At 40.3% G+C, this 19,051-nt stretch overlaps 1 protein-coding gene across 2 annotated transcripts in view; it reads right to left on the bottom strand.

The window, feature by feature from the left end:
• SPOCK3 (SPARC (osteonectin), cwcv and kazal like domains proteoglycan 3) overlaps positions 1-19,051 on the bottom strand; it is a 362,511-nt gene that overhangs the window by 124,678 nt on the left and 218,782 nt on the right. For both annotated transcript variants that reach the window (XM_075860267.1, XM_075860268.1), the window contains exon 4: positions 9,472-9,586. In XM_075860267.1, the coding sequence (XP_075716382.1) occupies positions 9,472-9,586 (115 nt within the window). The remainder of the gene's footprint in view (positions 1-9,471; positions 9,587-19,051) is intronic.

The following is a 19,051-nucleotide window of genomic DNA, read 5'->3' as shown; positions in this document are numbered from 1 at the left end:
ACAGCCCCCTTTAGTAGCGGGTGGCACAGACCCTCTCATGCAGCTTCTAACTCCATCTGCTGCTTTCTTTTACTGCAATACCAGGGAGACTGTAGCTTGTACTGAGCATGTGTAAGATTTCAGCATGGTGCAGGGGAGGAGAAAAACTGATAGGAGCTTGTCAGCTCTAGATGGGAGGAGATTGAGATTACACCATGCATATACTTGGTCTCATGCATGTACTTGGACATATAAAATTCTCTATACAGAACAGCTGTATCTCTAGTTTTACACTGGATCCGTCAGTCCCGCGGACCTGACAGGTTCACTGTCGGTGGGTCCTGCGTGTCTCTGACACGCAGTATCCACCTGTAATCGATCACATCTAAGTTATGAACTTAGATGTGATCGATGGCAGGTGGATCCTGCGTTGACCTATCGACACTGAACCTGTGATTTACCTTTCAGCACTTTTCGTGTCTTATTTCTGCTGGAAACTGCACCTGTTTTTCTCAGCCTGTGGGAGGGTCAGCTTTCCTAGAGATCTCTGTATACATTAAAATCTAATCATCAACAGGAACTCCTCATTTACAAACTTACTGTGCTCTGTGGGTGAATTAAGCTTTGCCTCGGTGAAGCAGGATTTAGGACCTGCAGGTATTGTAACAAGCACTTCATTCATACTGTATTAGGATTAACTGATGCAATAAGAAGGATAATAAAGCAGGGGAAAGGCTATGCAGGGAGGCGAAGAAAACTTTGTTATGAATGGTGCTTAGGACAAGAGGGGATGGAGTATGTCCAAGAGAGGAACTGTGGGAGTAATTGTGTTGTGGGCATGACACACAGAACTCTTTAGGCCACTATTACTACTATGGACTTTAAATAAAAAAGGAAAATGGTGCAACTAACATAAAAGGAGAGGGTTTAGGTAGGTTTTGGGAGATTTTAGTTTTTTTCCTGGAATACAGTTTTAATCCTCACAAATTGTATTGCCCATGTTTTATATTAAAACATTATATAAAATCTCACTTGGATCTTTGTTTCCGATTCATGCTCTGCAAGACCCCAAAGTATCGGATTTCAAAGAATCTGAAACTTTGGGGAAATTTTGACCAAATTTGATTTGTGTATCTCTACTAATAAATGGATAAATGTCCTTTCTAGAGACTCATATTTGTAAATTGTGCTATTTTTAGCAATTTGTTTTATAAATAACAAATGTGAAGGACAATAATATATATTACTAAAGGTACAGTACTTTTTTTTAATAAACAAAACAAACAAAAGCGTCACACCAATGTGTTTCCACAATGATCCAGGCTCCATTATTTAACAAAAGAGTATCTAAAGCTGGACAACCCCTTTTATTATTGTCAAAATCTTCACTCAGTAATAAAAGAATGACTGACTACAAAGTTCAGTAGACTCAATAAAGACTCAATAAAGCTTATAGGATAAGAATAATTAAGTGTTTTTGCTATAAAATTACAATTCACATCAATGAGAAACGCTAAAATCTCCTTTTACAGGCATGAATGCACCAGATGGCATATCCCATACTGGCATAAAAGAAGGAATAAACAAATAAACAATTGTGCAACTGGGTTTTTATATGTGAAAAGAAAGGCTAATTTTTGTCAGATAATCATTGTGCTCTTCAAAGTAACTGCATTTTCATATTGTCCGTTTCCACAAAACAAGACCGAATTCAAAATATGAAAAAAAAAGGTTTGTTTAGTATTGTCTGCAAAAATTGGCATCCTTTAAAAGACAATTAAAGAATGACGTAAGATTTAATACATATGCAAATCATGAGATTGTGTTAATTATTTTTTACACTTTCCTTAATTTTTGTAGAAGTGGGATATTATCAAGTGCTACTAAATTGGTTATCATTATAAATAAGTGTTTTTGTCCTTTGCTGCATTATGTTTACATGAAAGCCATGTTCTCAGCAATCAAAATGAAAAAGATATACTGTTAGGCGCTTTCCCCATCATGTTTGTCATACGCTAGGCCGGAGTACATCAACATATCTTTTTTTTCACAGTTCAGAATTGTGTTGTAGACTATACAATTCTACACAGAAAAATACAGTAAATATACCTTGGATGTAAGGCCGAAACTCCAGAATTTTTTATTATTTTTTGCCTCTATAGTGCATCATAGGCTATTAAAGAATAATGTTGGGGCTCTTGTGTATGCCTTGTGTATACCACTTGTAGTTGATGTGTCATTTATGGGTTGTCTACCATCTTATTCCTTCTATCCCTCTGATGTGGTTCCCCTAATGCAGCCTACATTTCCCATCATGCCTCTGACTTTGCTGAGGTAAAAGGGGCAGAATCTCATCACACTGTACTTGCTCTGCTCTGAAACCTATTTAAGTGCAGCAAGTGATAGATCGGAGACATAGAACTACTGTACTCACACTGCAGAGACTAATTTTATCCTATGTGATGCAGTTTTAGCCTGTCTCCCCTGCCTCCTGCTAGTGCTAGATTTTGTTCTGTCAGCTCTTACAAGCAAAAGACAGGGAAGAGCAGTGAGGAGCAGCATCTCATAGAAATACACTGGACTCTCTGCACACACAGATAGTATAGACAGTAAGTGTAAGTCAGGGGCATTTCGTAACTCTGAAGCTAATCATTTGATGGACTCACCTATTATATCATTGCATTACTGCTCCCTTAACCCCTTCAGGACCAAGCTCATTTTGGCCTTCAGGACCAGACCCATTTTTTCAAATCTGACATATTTCACTTTATGTGGTAATAACTCCGGAATGCTTTTACCTATCAAAGCGATTCTGAGATTGTTTTCTCGTGACACATTGGACTTTATGATAGTGGAAAAATGTGGTCGATAAATTCAATATTTACCAGTGAAAAACACCAAAATTTTGTGAAAAATTTAAAAAATTAGCATTTTTCTAAATGTAAATGTATCTGCTTGTAAGACAGGCAGTTATACCACTCAAAATTGTTGCTAATTAACATCCCCCATATGTCTACTTTAGATTGGCATCGTTTTTTGAATGTCCTTTTATTTTTCTATGATGTCACAAGGCTTAGAACTTTAGCAGCAATTTCTCACATTTTCAAGAAAATTTCAAAAGGCTATTTTTACAGGGGCCAGGTCAGTTGTGAAGCGGCTTTTAGGGCCTTATATATTAGAAACCCCCAAAAAGTCACCCCATTTTAAAAACTTCACCCCCCAAAGTATTCAAAACAGCATTTAGAAAGTTTCTTAACCCTTTAAACGTTTCACAGGAATTAAAGCAACGTAGAGGTGAAATTTTCAAATTTCATTTTTTTTTGCAGAAACTCATTTTTAATCTATTTTTTTTGTAACACAGAAGTTTTTACCAGAGAAACGCAACTCAATATCTATTGCCCAGATTCTGCAGTTTTTAGAAATATCCCACATGTGGCCCTAGTGCGGTAATGGACTGAAGCACCGGCCTCGGAAGCAAAGGAGCACCTTGTGGATTTTGGGCCTCCTTTTTATTAGAAAATATTTTAGGCACCATGTCAGGTTTCAAGGGCTCTTTCGGTGCCAAAACAGTGGAAATCCACCATTTTGGAAACTACACCCCTTGAGGAAATTATCTAGGGGTATAGTGAGCATTTTGACCCCGCAGGTTTTTTGCAGAAATTATTGGAAGTAGGCCGAGAAAATTAGCTAATTTTTTCTAATTTCCACGAGGACTAAAGGAGAAAAAGCACCACAACATTTGTAAAGCAATTTCTCCCGAGTAAAACAATACCCCACATGTGGTTATAAACGGATGTTTGGACACACGGCGGAGCTTAGAAGAGAAAGTGCGCTATTTGGCTTTTGGAGTTCAAATTTAGCAGGAATGGTTTGCGGAGGCCATGTTGCATTTGCAAAGCCCCTGAGGGACCAAAACAGTGAAAACGCCAAAAAAGTTACTCCATTGAGAAAACTACTCCCCTTGAGGAATCCATCTAGGGGTGTAGTGAGCATTTTGCCCCCACAGGTGTTTCTTAGATTTTATTAGAATTGGGCAGTGAAAATAAAAAAAATCCTTTTTCTTCAATAAGACGTAGCTTTAGCTCCAAATTTTTAATTTTCTCAACAAATAAAGAAAAAAAAGGACCACAACATTTGTAAAGCAACTTCTCTGGAGTACGGCAATACCCCACACGTGGTCATAAAATGCTGTTTGGGCACACGGCAGGGCTCAGAAGGGAAGGAGCGCCATTTGCTTTTCGTGTACAGATTTTGCTGCATTTGGTTTCTGGTCGCTATGATGTATTTGCAAAGTCCCTGTGGGACCAAAACAGTGGATCCCCCCCAGAAGTGACCCCATTTTGGAAACAACACCCTCAAGGTATTCACCTAGGGGTGTAGTGAGCATGTTAACCCCACAGGTGTTTTGCAGAAATTCGTGTGCACACGATGTGGGAGAATGAAAATGGGAATTTTTCCTTAGATACGCCAATATGTGGTGCCCGGCTTGTGCCACCATAACAAGACGGCTCTCAATTATTATGCGGTGTTTCCCTGTTTTAGAATCACCCTACATGTAGCCCTAATCTTTTGCCTGGACATTCGACAGGGCTCAGGAGTGAAAGAGTACCGTGTAAAATTGAGGCCTAATTTGGCGACATATAAAGTATTGGTTCACAATTGCAGAGGCTTTGATGTGAAATAATAAAAGAAACCCCTGAGAAGTGACCCCATTTTGTAAACTGCACCCCTCAAGGCATTTATTAAGAGGTTTAGTGAGCATTTTCACCCCACGTGTCTTTTCCATAAATGATTGCGATGCGGAAGGTACAAATTAAAATTTTTCCCTAGGTATGCCAATTCAGTGTCAAATATGTCGTGCTCAGCTTGTGCCACTTTTTTTTTATATACAGCGTTCACCGTACGTTATAAACTACATGTTACCTTTATTCTGCGGGTCAGTACGATTCCGGCAATACCAAATTTATAGAACTTTTTTATAACTTTTTGCACAATAAAATTACTTTTGGAAAGAGAATGTATTTTTTCTGTCGCCAAGTTTTAAGAGCCATAACGTTTAAATTTTTTCGTCGATGGAGCTGTGTGAGGGCTTGTTTTTTGCGAGACGAGGTATAGATTTTATAGGTTCCATTTTTGGATACATGCGACTTTTTGATCACTTTTATTTAAATTTTTGGAAGACAGTGACCAAAAAAACAGTAATTATGGAGGTTTTTTTTTACGGCGTTCACTGCGCTGGATAAATAACATAATATTTTTATAGTTCAGGTCGTTACGGTCGCTGCGATACCAAATATGTATGGCTTTATTATTTTTTTCTATAATAAATGACTTGACAAGTGAAAAAGGGCGATTGTGTTTTGTGTTATTATTTGAAACTTTTATTGTATGTTTTACAACTTTTATTTTTACTTTTTTTACACTTTTCTTTAGTCCCACTAGGGGACTTGAATGTCCAACTGTTTGTTTGATGTTCTAATACATTGCACTACCTATGTAGTGCAATGTATTGGAACTGTCAGTTGACCCCCCTCTGGGCGGGGCCTAATCAGCTTACGTAATGGCAGACAGGAGTCCATTGTTAGGGCTCCTGTTGCCATAGTAACAGTCGCCAGCCTTGCCATCGCATGGCAAGGCTGCCGATTTTCTACAAACCTCTAGGATGCAGCGATCACAATGGATCGCTGCATCGAAGGGGTTAATGCCAGGAATCGGAGCTAGCTCCGGTTCCTGGCAATAGATCGGGGTGTCCGCTGTAACATACAGCGGACACCCACTGCTGATGACACCGGCTCAGCTTCTGAGCCGGAAGCTGAGCCGGCGCCATCTTGCCGATGGTACCGGAAGCCTCCTGGGCCCCGCCGACGACGGGGCATAGGAGGATTCCGTTACTGGCGGACCGAGAGGTAAGCATTAGCCCTCCGATCGCCTTTGCAGCCACCGGCAACCCAGCGATCACGTTGCTGGGGTGCCGGTGACTATAAACTCCTCACATGCTGCGATCTCTATTGAACGCAGCATGTGAGGGGTTAATCGGTCGGATCGGAGGCTAGCTCCGGTCCTGGCCGATACCTCAGGGTGCCAGCTGTAACATACAGCTGTCACCCGGCGGTGATGTCGCTGGCTCAGCTCCTGAGCCAGCTTCATCTCCATGACGTACAGTAACGTGAAAATGCGGTAAGACACCAGTTTTTTTGACGTTACTGTACGTGATCCGGCGGGAAGGGGTTAAATCAAGGGGGCGGGACATACAGAGAAACAAGGAGGGTGGAGCTGGGTGGAGCGAAGAGGTGTCTGAGAGCTTCCAGGTGGGATTTGATAGGTGATGATGTAATCCTTTAGGTCACAGGAAGTCAGACACAAAGGAGAAACTGACCTCCCATCTACACATGAGAGCATGCTCTATTTTGGTGATCAGACTGAGATCACATGACACAGCTGTCAATAATGAAAGGGTTTAAAATGCATGGATACAACTGACTGGGAAGAATCAAATGACACTGCCAGAATATTGCTGACGAGTTAGGATGATATGAGCAAAAAACGAATTTTGCCAGAGTGCTTCTTTAATGGGGACCTCCGCTTAAGACAATCTGACTTGTTAGAAGGGTCCCTTGACAATAAGCAGATTAAAGTGTCGTCCCCCCCCCCCCACGGAGACCCCTAGCGATCAGCTGTAATCTGTAACCTGGCAGTAAGTGTTCAGTTTCTCTGCAGCGCCACCACAGGGCAAATGAAACATTACACATGTCCCATTCATATCAATGGCTTGTCTGTGTAATTCAGAATAGGACAGGTCCTCCACAGTGAGAGACATTCTTTGTAACCACTCCCCACTGTGCCCAGGAGATGAGGATCCTGAACAGTACATTCCCCTCTATTAACTCAGAAATCCTTAATAAAGCATTTAAAAATTGATTTTCTAAACTGGACATCCCTTTAATGTGAACAGAGCCTTACGTTGTTACATTACGCATTAGACCAACTTTATACTAGACCACTAATTTAAAATTGAATTAGAAAATGGATAAGAAAGATGATGCAATTAAAGGGGTTTTCCCATCAGGGACATTTATGGCATATCCACAGGATATGCCATAAATGTAAGAGAGATGCGGGTCCCACCTCTGGGACCCGGACCTATCTCTGGAATGAGGCCCCTTAAACCCCGTTCTACCTTACTGAGTTACTGCTGCCACTTGTAATTTCCGACCATGTAAGTAGAAAACAGCGTAGCTCGCTGAGCTACTCTGTTTCCAAAACTCCCACAGAAGTAAATGGCAGTTACGGAAGTAGCGTAGAATGCGAGCTACGCTGTTTCTGTAGCTGTCATTCACTTCTATGGGAGTTACGAAAACAGAATAGCTCAGCGAGCTACGCTGTTTTCTACTTACATGGTCCGAAATTACAAGTAACGGCGGGAACACAGAAGGAAAGAATACAGTTTATGGGGCCCCATTCTAGAGATAGGTGCTGGTCCCAGAGGTGGGACCCGCATCTATCTGACATTTATGGCATATCCTGTGGATATGCCATAAATGTCCCTGATGGGAAACCCCCTTAAGCATAAAATAATTATGTTCTCAATGAAGAAAAAACAGCATACCGTAAAATCATTGAATTAATACATACTTTTAAAAGGAGCTGTAAGTAAATGGAGGATCATAATTTTCAACTCACTAACAGCGAATATCTTACTATAGGGATGTTGCTGTGTTTTTGTTTGCTTTTTATTTCACTTTGCCTAGACAGTTTAGTTTTTGTCAATACCTATACCAAACCAGGCCAAAAGAATACATATAATGATCTGCGTATATCAAAGCATAAACACAATCCCTATAGTATATACATAGACACTACCATATAAAGACTGAAATAACACAATAGCACACCATAGGTACCATACAACAAACTTTTATTATATTTTAATCAGATATTTAAGAGAAATGGCCATCGAGACCTAAAATAACACACACATTTAAAACCACATTGTGGTGGTGGGAGGGACTACAAGACACAGAACAGCATATCACACCAATAATATAACAAGGAAGTACTAGTGTTGTAAATATATCTCATAGATAGTCACCTGCTATACAAATAAACATATTTTCAAGAGACAAAAAGTATACACTCAGTATAATACTGGATATCAGTGCTGTCTCCAAGAAAAAAAGCCATTCAGAACATAGATACTTCCAAGGTTGAATACCAACCACTGTACTGCATAATGAGTCCCAAATCACACCAGACCACCACCACAGAACCCCGACGCACGTTTCGCCGTCAGCTTTTTCAAGGAGTTTAGTTTATGTGTAGGTTTTTTTTTTTTGTCAGGGCACATTCAGACGTGACGGAATCACTGTTGAATTCCGCTGCGGACAGTCCGCAGTGGAATTCTGCAGCAGCCGTTTTTTACATTTGTTTCTATACATTTTTAGGAAACTTAGTTCAGATGTTGCGGAAATTAGGCTGCGGTGCAGATTTTTCCCTCCGCAGCATGCTCTTTCCATTGCGGAGAAGAAGCAGAATTTCACTGCGGATTTCAGCCTTTGCAATGCAAAAACTGAAATCTGTGGCAAGTCAGCTGTGATATCCGCAACGTTTGAATTACCTGTCAAATATGCAAATGTTGGTGCAGATTCGTTGCGTAATTGCCCCAAATCTGCACCAACATTTGCAGCGGAAACATTCTGCCACGTCCGAACATGGCCTGAACAAGTCTAGATCCTGAAAAGCGAAGTATAGAGGAAAGCTTTAGTCTGTGATCACAATTTGCATTTTGAGAAATTCTGAGAGTAAGGGTATGTGTTCAGGCATATTTCGGGCCTGAAAAAACGCTAGCTAAACGCCTACAAACATCTGCCCATTGAAATAAAAAGAAGGAGATGTCACTTCTTGAGCCGTTTTATGGAGCTGTTTTTCATATTTTTACTGGGCGTTTTTTTGCGCGCCATTTTTTAAACGGGCGGCGTAAAAAACCACCCTGTCTGAACAAAACACAGTTTTTACCATTGAATTCAATGGGCAGATGTTTGTAGGTGTTTAGCGTTTTTCAGGCGTATTTCGAGGCTTTACACCCCGAAATAAGTCTGAAAACACAGCATGTGAACATACCCTTTTTCTGCTTGACAAATAACTCTGGAAACATACCCTTAAAGGAGGTTAGACACACCAATAAATTTACGTGTCATGTACATGGGGCCTTTACAGCAGAGCATGGAGGCTGTATGGCTACCTAATACAAAGCTATATAGCTGTATCGCCTGTGTGCTGCTATATAGGTTCCATTGGGTGTAATGCTTCTAGAGGAGAGTACCTCCGGACATATGGTATCGAATAGAACATGCCATGGTTTTTACTGTTAATGCTTTAGTACCCGGGGCCTGACTTTTCTTAAATGATTGGCCGCCCATGCTCTATTTCACAGGCTGAGGGTGAGGAGTTGCATAATATTTAGTTGTGTAATATAGAATTAGAATAATCACATACCTATGTGTAAGTCTTCTTTGACTGACACACACCGCAGTCTCCTGATCCTGGGCAATGCATACTTTATGCCGATTACACTTCATCTTCAAACAAGGGTCTTTAGCTGGATCAAGAGCTGAAAAGAAACAAGCAAACTATTTAAACCTCCAAATAAAATTAAGCTGATAAAATATTATTGCTTCTATGAATTAACCATTCATTTTCTAACAGTTGATCTGTTTACCTGTAAGGCTGGATTCACGGTCCGTAAATTACGGAATGTAGTTTGGCCGCAAGTCCCGAACCGAACACTGCAGGGAGCCGGGCTCCTAGCATCATAGTTATGTACGACGCTAGGAGTCCCTGCCTCACTGCGGGACAACTGTCCCATATTGTAATAATGTTTTCAGTACGGAACAGTAGTTCCACGGAGAGGCAGGAACTCCTAGCATCGTACATAACTCGTAAACCTGTCATTTACAGCGAGATCACGTGAGATTACGCTTGCTCTGCTGTAAGTACCAAACAAACGTTAACGAAGTGCAGGGATTGTGAATAGACATCCCTTCCTGGCTGGAAGGAATGTCTACTCACTGTCTAAAAACTTCAGTAACGTTAATATGTCAGTATAAGACAGCACATCGTGAACAACCCAGTGTCACTATGCGCTGTCTATATGAATGGAGAGAAGTGTATGATGCTGATTGGTCAGCATCATACACTCATCTGTACAATGCCCACTTGGTCTAAAGTAAAAACACGCCCACTTGGGCATTAACAAAGCAAATTAGCATAAAGCTAAAATCGCTCCTAATGTGGTGAAAATAGATTGTTTTTCTAAATAAAAAGCACTGCGGTCACCTACATTATGGCGCAAATCTCCTTATGTGGGAGTTAGGGCACTTATAATGTGGTGACAGAGTTTCTTTAAAGGGGCTCTGTCACCACATTATAATTGCCCTATCTCCTACATAATCTGATCGGCGATGTAATGTAGATAACAACAGTGGTTTTTATTTTGAAAAACGATCATTTTTTTATCAAGTTATAAACAATTTTAGATTTATGCTAATGACTTTCTTAATAGACAACTGGGCATGTTTTTATTTTTTACCAACTGGGCGTTGTACAGAGGAGTGTATGGAGCTGACAATCAGTGACCAATCAGCTTCATACACTTCTCATTGTTCCAGCCCAGCTTCTTTCTCTGCACAATCACGCTGGGCTGGAACAATGAGAAGTGTATGATGCTGATTGGTCACTGATTGGTCAGCGTCATACACTCCTCTGTACAACGCCCAGTTGGTCAAAAGTTAAAACACGCCCAGTTGTCTATTAAGAAAGTAATTAGAATAAATCTAAGATTTATATGTTTATAACTTGGTCAAAAATGTTCGTTTTTCAAAATAAAAACCACTGTTGTTATCTACATTACAGCGCCGATCATATGATGTAGGAGACAGGGCACTTATAATCTGGTAACAGAGCCTCTTTAAGCTCAGTGCAGACGTTGCACTGGCAAGGAATGCTGGAGATGTGAGCTCTAAATCCGGCAGAATTGTGAATGCATCTCTGAAATATAATATAGAGTGTATATCAAGATCAGTACAATATAAGTAATTTACAAAGTTGCTCAACTTTTTATATACTTGGATAATAAAGAAAAACAGCAATAATAAATATACAGGATGTGCATCTAAGCTGAAAAGTTTTTTGAACTGCGTTTTAATTATGTTATGAACTATATTTTCTCTTGGACTATGTACAATACTTAATGCTTCTCAAAATCAATATTATTTCTCAATAATTTTGAAGAATGGCAGGATTTTCATACTTCAAAGAATTCCATTTTTCTCAGGGCTGTGCAATGAATAGAACCACAAAGGCGGAGTTTTGGCAGATTTGAATAAAAGAGCAATTTCCTGGCAGTTTTGGCTCTGTTCCCAAAATGGGATTCAAATGTTAAAAGGTATGCATTTTCCTTATTTCCCTTAATACAGTCTAATTTAGGGAAAAAAATATTTTAAATATGTAAAAAAGCTAGAAAAATATGGAACTGGTGATTTTTCAGTACTCTGACTAGATAACATTAACCTGTTACATGAGGGAATCATTTTACCTAATTAAAGGGAACCTGTCACCAGCATTTGCTGGCCGCTACTGTCAAAAGTTTATTGCCGTTATCCCCTCTCCTAAAATCCTCCTCCGACCATAAATAATGGTCTGCAAACATACAGCACCTTTTATGGTAATAATCTGGCTGTAAAGGATCTGCCAGACATAGCTTCTGTGTCGACGCCCGTGGGTAATCAGTCTGCACCTGCTCCTAAGTCTGAGAGAGTGACACGATCTTCTACCAGTCAGTCTGGGAGGCTGAGGAGTGGGAGAGCCTATCACAGCCTGGCCAGACTGAGCTAGCTCCCGCCCTCTGTCTATTTATACCTGAATTTCCTGCTCCTCCTTTGCCTGTGATTCTTTTCTGTTTCCTGGCTCTGCTGCTCCTGCTATGATTATTGATCTTGCTTCATTTTTGACCCTGGCTTTACTGACTACGCTCCTGCTCTGCGATTTGTACCTTGTGCACTCCTGGTTTAACTCGGCTTGTTCACTACTCTTGTTGCTCACTGTGTTGCCGTGGGCAACTGCCCCATTTCCCTTAGCTTCCGTGTACCCTTGTCTGTTTGTCTGTCGTGCACTTATTGAGCGTAGGGACCGTCGCCCAGTTGTACGCCGTCGCCTAGGACGGGCCGTTGCAAGTAGGCAGGGACTGAGTGGCGGGTAGATTAGGGCTCACCTGTCTGTCTCCCTACCCCGTTATTACACCGGCAATCTCATTTGTTCCTTTTCTTATGCCCGCCCGCCAAAAACTGCCCCGTCCTAAATGCCAAAATCTCATCTGAGATAGCGCGTATGTGCCTGTCATTTATAGTCCAAAACCCATCCCTGCTTAGTTTGGGCCTGAAATCTAGTTACTGCACATGCGCCGCTATGGTGTCCCGTTGTGCGTATGCACCAGAACCAGACATCGACGCACAAGCAAAGCATTTCATCTCTGCTAGGGGGAGGCAGGAGCTGTTAATAAAAAGTAAGGAGGCGGGGTAAACTCGGAAAGGCTTGAGGAATGAAGATATGACTCTTTTCTAACGAAGATATTACTCTTTTTTTGTTCATTAACATATGGCACAGGAACACTAAAAAAAACTGAATACTAAAGGTACAGAGCCTACTTAGAGGATAATTATAGGTTAAATAAAAATGATTTTTCAGGAACTCTCCATTCTGGACACTTGCTGGAGATGTAATGCCGAAATAGGATCTTACGTTCATACCTAGTGGTCATGCTCTTTTCTTTGTAGTTTCTGGGAGTTTGTTTTATCATATACTAAAGATATTTGTAAAATCTCAAAACCTATCCCCACCTCCACTAGTCTCTTAAATCTACCTATTACAGTTATAGACACTAGGGATGCACGATGCATCGAAACTTCGATACTGTTTTCATACCGTGCATCCCCAAACGGTTCGATACCGTTATAGTAACACATGAATGTATGAAAGCTGAGCTGCTGTTGTGGAGTACAGCCATTGCCCCTCCTGACAAGTGCGTGCTGTCAGGCTGATGCGTAGCGGCCAGAGCTGCAATAATGAGCGCCGGCACTGAAGACCGAACATGGCGGGCACACTAAAAAACACCCCCATGTTTCTGTCCTCAGTGCCTGAACCGCTGCTCATAAGTGCAGCACTAGTCGCATGACCTCATGCTGACCGCGCAGACACTTAATGTCAGGAGTTGTATTACACAGCCGCAGCCCCGCCCTATAACGGCGGAGATCAGAGAAACCTCGTATCTCCGCCGTTATTCCCCTGAATGCTGTGATCAAAGCTGACTGCAGCATTCAAGAGGAAGTGAGAAGGAGGATGCCCCTTGGATCGCATCACAGGAATCCCTGTGATGCGATTGAGGTACATACCATATATGGGCAGACAGCCCAGGGTCCATTGAAGGACCCCAGGGCTGTCTTACCATATTTCCTGTTGTTAGGGCATACTTAGGTATGTCCCAACAACTGCCTGTGGACTACACAGGCTAATGTACTGGCATATAGATATATGCCAGTACATTAAAGTTTAAAAATCAAGTAAAAACATAAAGTAATATTAAATTTAAAAACATACACATACACCTTTTTACAATAAACATTAAAATAAGTCTCAATACATAAAATATACACATATTCGGTATTGGCGCGGCCGTAATAACCTTCACAGCAATTTTTTTGCATCATTTATGATATGTACGCTGTAAAAAAATAAGATAAAAACTGCTTTCTTTCACTTATTGTGGGGCCCGAGGTGTGATGAATTTAACCTCCATGTGCCTCACATTAATAGTAATTAACTGCATCATGCACCTCACACATTAACCCATTATGAGAAACATGATGGGGTTAATTATTATTAATGTGAGGCACATTCAAAATTCATCACACCACGCGTCTCACATCAGAAAATGGAAGTATTGTTTTGGTATCTAAATCGCAATACTACACGAAGTATCGGTATCGAAGTCCAAATTATGGTATCGTGACATCCCTAATAGACACTACTACTAACCACCTGATATTATTTCTATTGGCAGGATCCAAGCTTCTTATACCTCCCCTGTGGAGGTCAACCCAGATACCCACTATACCACAGTGGCCGAACAAAATTAAGCAGATTTACTACATCAAAGAGGTAGCCACGCTTTCTAATAGATCCTTTCCTCACTTCCTGAAACTTTGGAAACCTTGGTGTGATTTTAGAGACTCAAAACAATTCAGAGATTTACTCTCGGAGCTCCAGAGACTGCCACAAACAAATAACAGGACCCTACTTAGCAATTGCTTGATATGTATAGCTTTGATATATGTCAGATCAACTGTATCTTTGAGATATATATATATATATATATATGCATACATATATTATTTCTTCTATCTCTGTTGTACCTCCTAAACCTCAAATGTACCTACCCTCCCTACACCAACCCACCCCCTTTTTTTTTTCTATCCTCCTCTCCATTATTCCTTATTCCCACATATCTTCACGTTAAACACTCTTTTTTCATTCTTGATTAGATTTCCAGACTCTCTCCAATCACAATAATACTGAATGTATTCCAATTCTTATATTAGCACTACGTGTCTAATGTTCAGCTTATAATACCACTTGTACTTTTCTTTTATAAGAAAAAATGTTGTGTAAACTTAACTAAATACTACATTTATTGCTTGTTATGTATAAAACTGTTGTGAAGTTTTCTCAAATAAAAATAAAAAATTTAAAATATTTTTTTTTTATATTTTTCACTAATTTCCACCAGGTATTGCTGGTTTAATAGGTGGAATGCTGGTGACAGTTTTCCTTTAAAGCATCACTGTTGTAATAATTTTTAATCTGTGGCTTCAACATTTTATGCTGCAGAAGAAAAATAAGTATTCTTCACAACATAACTGCAAGATAACATATCTATGTGCAAATACGTTTGATATAAAAAAAAATATTCCATTAAATATTAATCTTTTAATTTTGTGAAATTCTAAGAAAATTTTTATTATCTTTCAAAATGCAATTACATACTCACTTGAGATTCATGCATAAAAGAAGATATGACCCCTCAAGTCACCTCAGTTGAATAAAGTATAACTTTTGAAGCAGGAAAGCTTTTAGATTGAAAGGTAAAATAATTCTGATATATCTGTCCTTGATATTTTCTCTTTCTTAGACATTATTCACTGGTAATGGCTAGTAAGTACTGAACAACATTATAGGATCACACGGAGGGGTCAAATTCATTGGTGTTTGGAGTGCTAAAAGAAATTCGTAAATATTCTTATGAAGAATAAGTTTGACTTAAATATAAGCACTACTGCTCAATAGATCATTGTCTGTTATATTTTTAAAAACAAAATGAAAGATTAGTGTTCCTTTCACATCAGATAACGATAGAAAAAAAATTAGTTTTTTTTTACTACAGATCAATAAGCCAGGGGCTAAGAAAAGATACAACAAAATTCCTTTTCTGCCATTGAAAAAACATTATGGGGTCAGATTATATCAGAAGTTTTCCTCAGTTTTACAGATCCAATGTGTAATCTTATTTTTTACTTACTAATTAAAATTTAAAAAACTGAAATATATTTTTTCTCTAATCTGTTTATATTTCATGTTTTTCTATTTTTTTTATTTACATGATTATAAGGGCAACAGCAACGCCACAGATTATCTTTACAACAGGCACCTGAACATCTAAAACAAGGTAATAAAATGGCTATTGACTTTTATGGAAGATTGCCGTGAGCAAGCTCTGTGACATCACTTATTGTCAATGGTGTGATATTGTGTTATCTGCCTCTAGAACATAACGTGTATTGGAAAATTCTCACATAAATTGAAAAAAAATTTGTTTTGTTCCAATTTGAACGATAAATTAGTCGCACATCAAGAGTGCCCTGTTTGCCCTGAAAACTCGTGTCTGACTCACTGATGTCTTCTAGGACTGTATCCAAGTTAACTCCAAACCATTTGAAAATCATTAACGCAAAGCCATTCCAGTTCACGTTACGTTAAATGCAGTGGAGCAACTACCGCGGTAGCAGCCGTAGCGGCTGCTACGGGGCCTGCGGCTTTAGGGGACCCGTGCCACAAGCAACACGCCCCCCCATATGCCCGGTGGCGCCACTAGCGCCCGTTATGGCTGCTACAGCGTTAGCGACGCTACCAGGGGGCCCGCGCCACCGAGCCTCTAACATGTATGGGCCGGGCGACACAGGCCCCCTCATGCCCGGGGTCATCGCTAGCACCGGAGGGGGCCCCGATGCTAGCGACAGTCACCCTCTCTTGCAGTAATTGTACCTGCGTCTATAGCACCCAGGTACAAATACATGCATCAGCGCTTGTTAGCCGGGCACGTTCTGTACCCAACCAGTCAGCGCCTTACAATGACGCTGATTGGCGGTGAATAATTACTTACCCCGCCAATCAGTGCCTTTTAACGATGCTAGTGGAAGAGAGCAGATCTGCATTGCCACCGGACAGCGTGGGAATGAGATCAGGGTGAGAATGTATTTTTTTATTTTTTTTCTACTAAAACTGAGTGGCGTTATCTACAGTGGGGGCTCTATCTACAGGAGTGGGCACTATATACAGGGGGGGTCTATATGTGGGGATGTGGGCCACTATATACAGGGGGGTCTATATGTGGGCATGTGGGCCACTATATACAGGGGGTCTATATGTGGGGATGTGGGTCACTATATGCAGGGGGGTATATATGTGGGGATGTGGGGCACTATCTACAGGGGGGTCTATATGTGTGGATGTGGAGCACTATCTACAGGGGGTTTATATGTGGGACACTATATACAGGGGAGGTCTATATATGGGGCACTATATACAGGGGGAGCTATATTTGGGCTATACAGGGGTGGGCTATATGTAGAGCACTATCTATAGGGGAGCTATTTGTAGGGCACTATCTATAGGGGTGGGCTATATGTGGGACACTATATACAGGGGTGGGTTATCTGTGGGGCACTAGCTACAGGGGGCTATATGTAGGGCACTGTCTACAGGCGTGGGCTATATGTGGGACTCTATATACAGGGGGAGCTATATGGGAGGTACTATCTACAGAGGTGGGCTATACGTGGAGCACTATCTATAGGGGAAGCTATATGTAGGGCAGCACGGTGGCTAAGTGGTTAGCACTATTGCCTTGCAGCTCTGGAGTCCATATGTGGGCACTATCTACAGAGGGCTGTATGTGGGACACTATCTACAGGGGCTTCTATGTAGGGCACTACCTACAGAGGCTCTATGGGGTCACTATCTACAGGGGGCACAGTGTGTGTGGGACAGTGTATGCTAATATTATAATCAGGAACACAGTGTATGGCGCTATTATATTTAGAGGTGCAGTGTATGGTGCTTTATTATATTTAGAGGTGTTGAGAATTTTAACTTCGTTTATATGTGCAGTTTTTTTTAAAAAGTGAGAAGCTGAAGACAAATGTGCGGAGAAATACATCATAGAGGTCTGGACCGGAGGGAGAAGAAAAGAATTAGAATCTGAGATGTCAGCGGTGAGTCATTTAATTTTAATGTTTATTCTGCCTCTAATCAGCACTGTAGTCACTGTATGATCTGCAGCGAGATGATGGGTGGTATGATTTTTTTTTCGTGAAACAGCATCTCCCAGCATATCCTTACTATTGTTCGGGCCATGCTGGGAGCTGTAGTTTTACACCTTACAAACCCATACAGCAGGGGTTGCACTAAATTGAGCTGTATTTGTCCTAGTGTTGTATATATTTGTACTGATCTTGGTTCTGATGATGTATGTAAGTACTGAGCTTGGTTCTGGTGCTGTATATACGTATGAGATTGGTTCTGGTTCTGTGTATATATTTACTGAGCTTGGTTCTGGGGATGTATTTATGTACTGAGGTTGGTTCTGGTGCTGTATTTATGTACTGAGGTTGGTTTTGGTGCTGTATTTATTTACTGAGGTAATACGCCAATAATACCTTAAATGTAGGCTTTGACGGATGCCTCAGCAGAGGAATCCTTCACCAGAGACTATCATGGTATCTGTTAAATGGATAGAACATGAACTGCGGTCATGAGAATTCATGACGTATTCGTTAAATGGATACCATTATAGTCTATGAGTGATGGGTGCCACTACTAGTCATTCGTTTAACGCATACGTCACACATAGACTATCACGGTATCCTTTTAATGTACACTTCATGAAAAGCTAATAAAAAAAAACATGACACATGCATTAAATGTATGCCTGTGATGAGAATAACAGCAACATATATGGAGGGATAACAGCAGTTCATTTTGGAAAGACTGCCTGCATGGGATTTTGGGAAAGCCCGCTCAAGGTCATGTGATCCTTTCTCTAATCTGTAAACTGTATAGTAAGCTACTGTAGACAGGTGATCTGTCGAATGATAAAATATAGACATGTAATGGCTTAGCAGAATCCATTAAAATCCAGACCTGATGTCTCCAATTTAAAAAATATGATGTGGGAATCAAGGAATTGCTTTGCCATAATTGCAACAGTGAAACCTCAAAGCCAAGCACTGATAAAAGGTCAAATGTGAGACATTTAAATATATATATATATATATATATATATATACACACCAGTAGAAAAACGGCAGCACTCTGTTTCCAAATACGAAATCAAGTAATAAAGGGTGCCAGCTGATCCAAAGACCTTACGCATATCCAAGAAGAAAATTCAGCAGCACTCCGATGATGATGAAAAAAGTGAAGTTTATTGTGCCAACATGGCAAATGCAACTTTTCCGTCCCACCTTGGGACCTTTCTCAAGCATAGTGATACAAACACATTTAGTGGTTTATATAGTGTGTATCCAATATGAATCATCAATCTCATTAGAATAATGAGATTGACATATATATCTCAAAACAGCGTGATAAAAACAATGAAAGAGTATTGTGAAAACAGTGAGTGCATATTAAAAACAACATTAAAACATACATGGTTTATGCATGAAAAAGCATAATTACATAAATC

The sequence above is a fragment of the Rhinoderma darwinii genome, chromosome 1, assembly GCF_050947455.1.
Source record: "Rhinoderma darwinii isolate aRhiDar2 chromosome 1, aRhiDar2.hap1, whole genome shotgun sequence".
Classification (NCBI taxonomy): Eukaryota; Metazoa; Chordata; class Amphibia; order Anura; family Rhinodermatidae; genus Rhinoderma; species Rhinoderma darwinii.
Note: the sequence above shows the minus strand (reverse complement) of the source record. Positions and strands in the feature narration are given on the sequence as shown.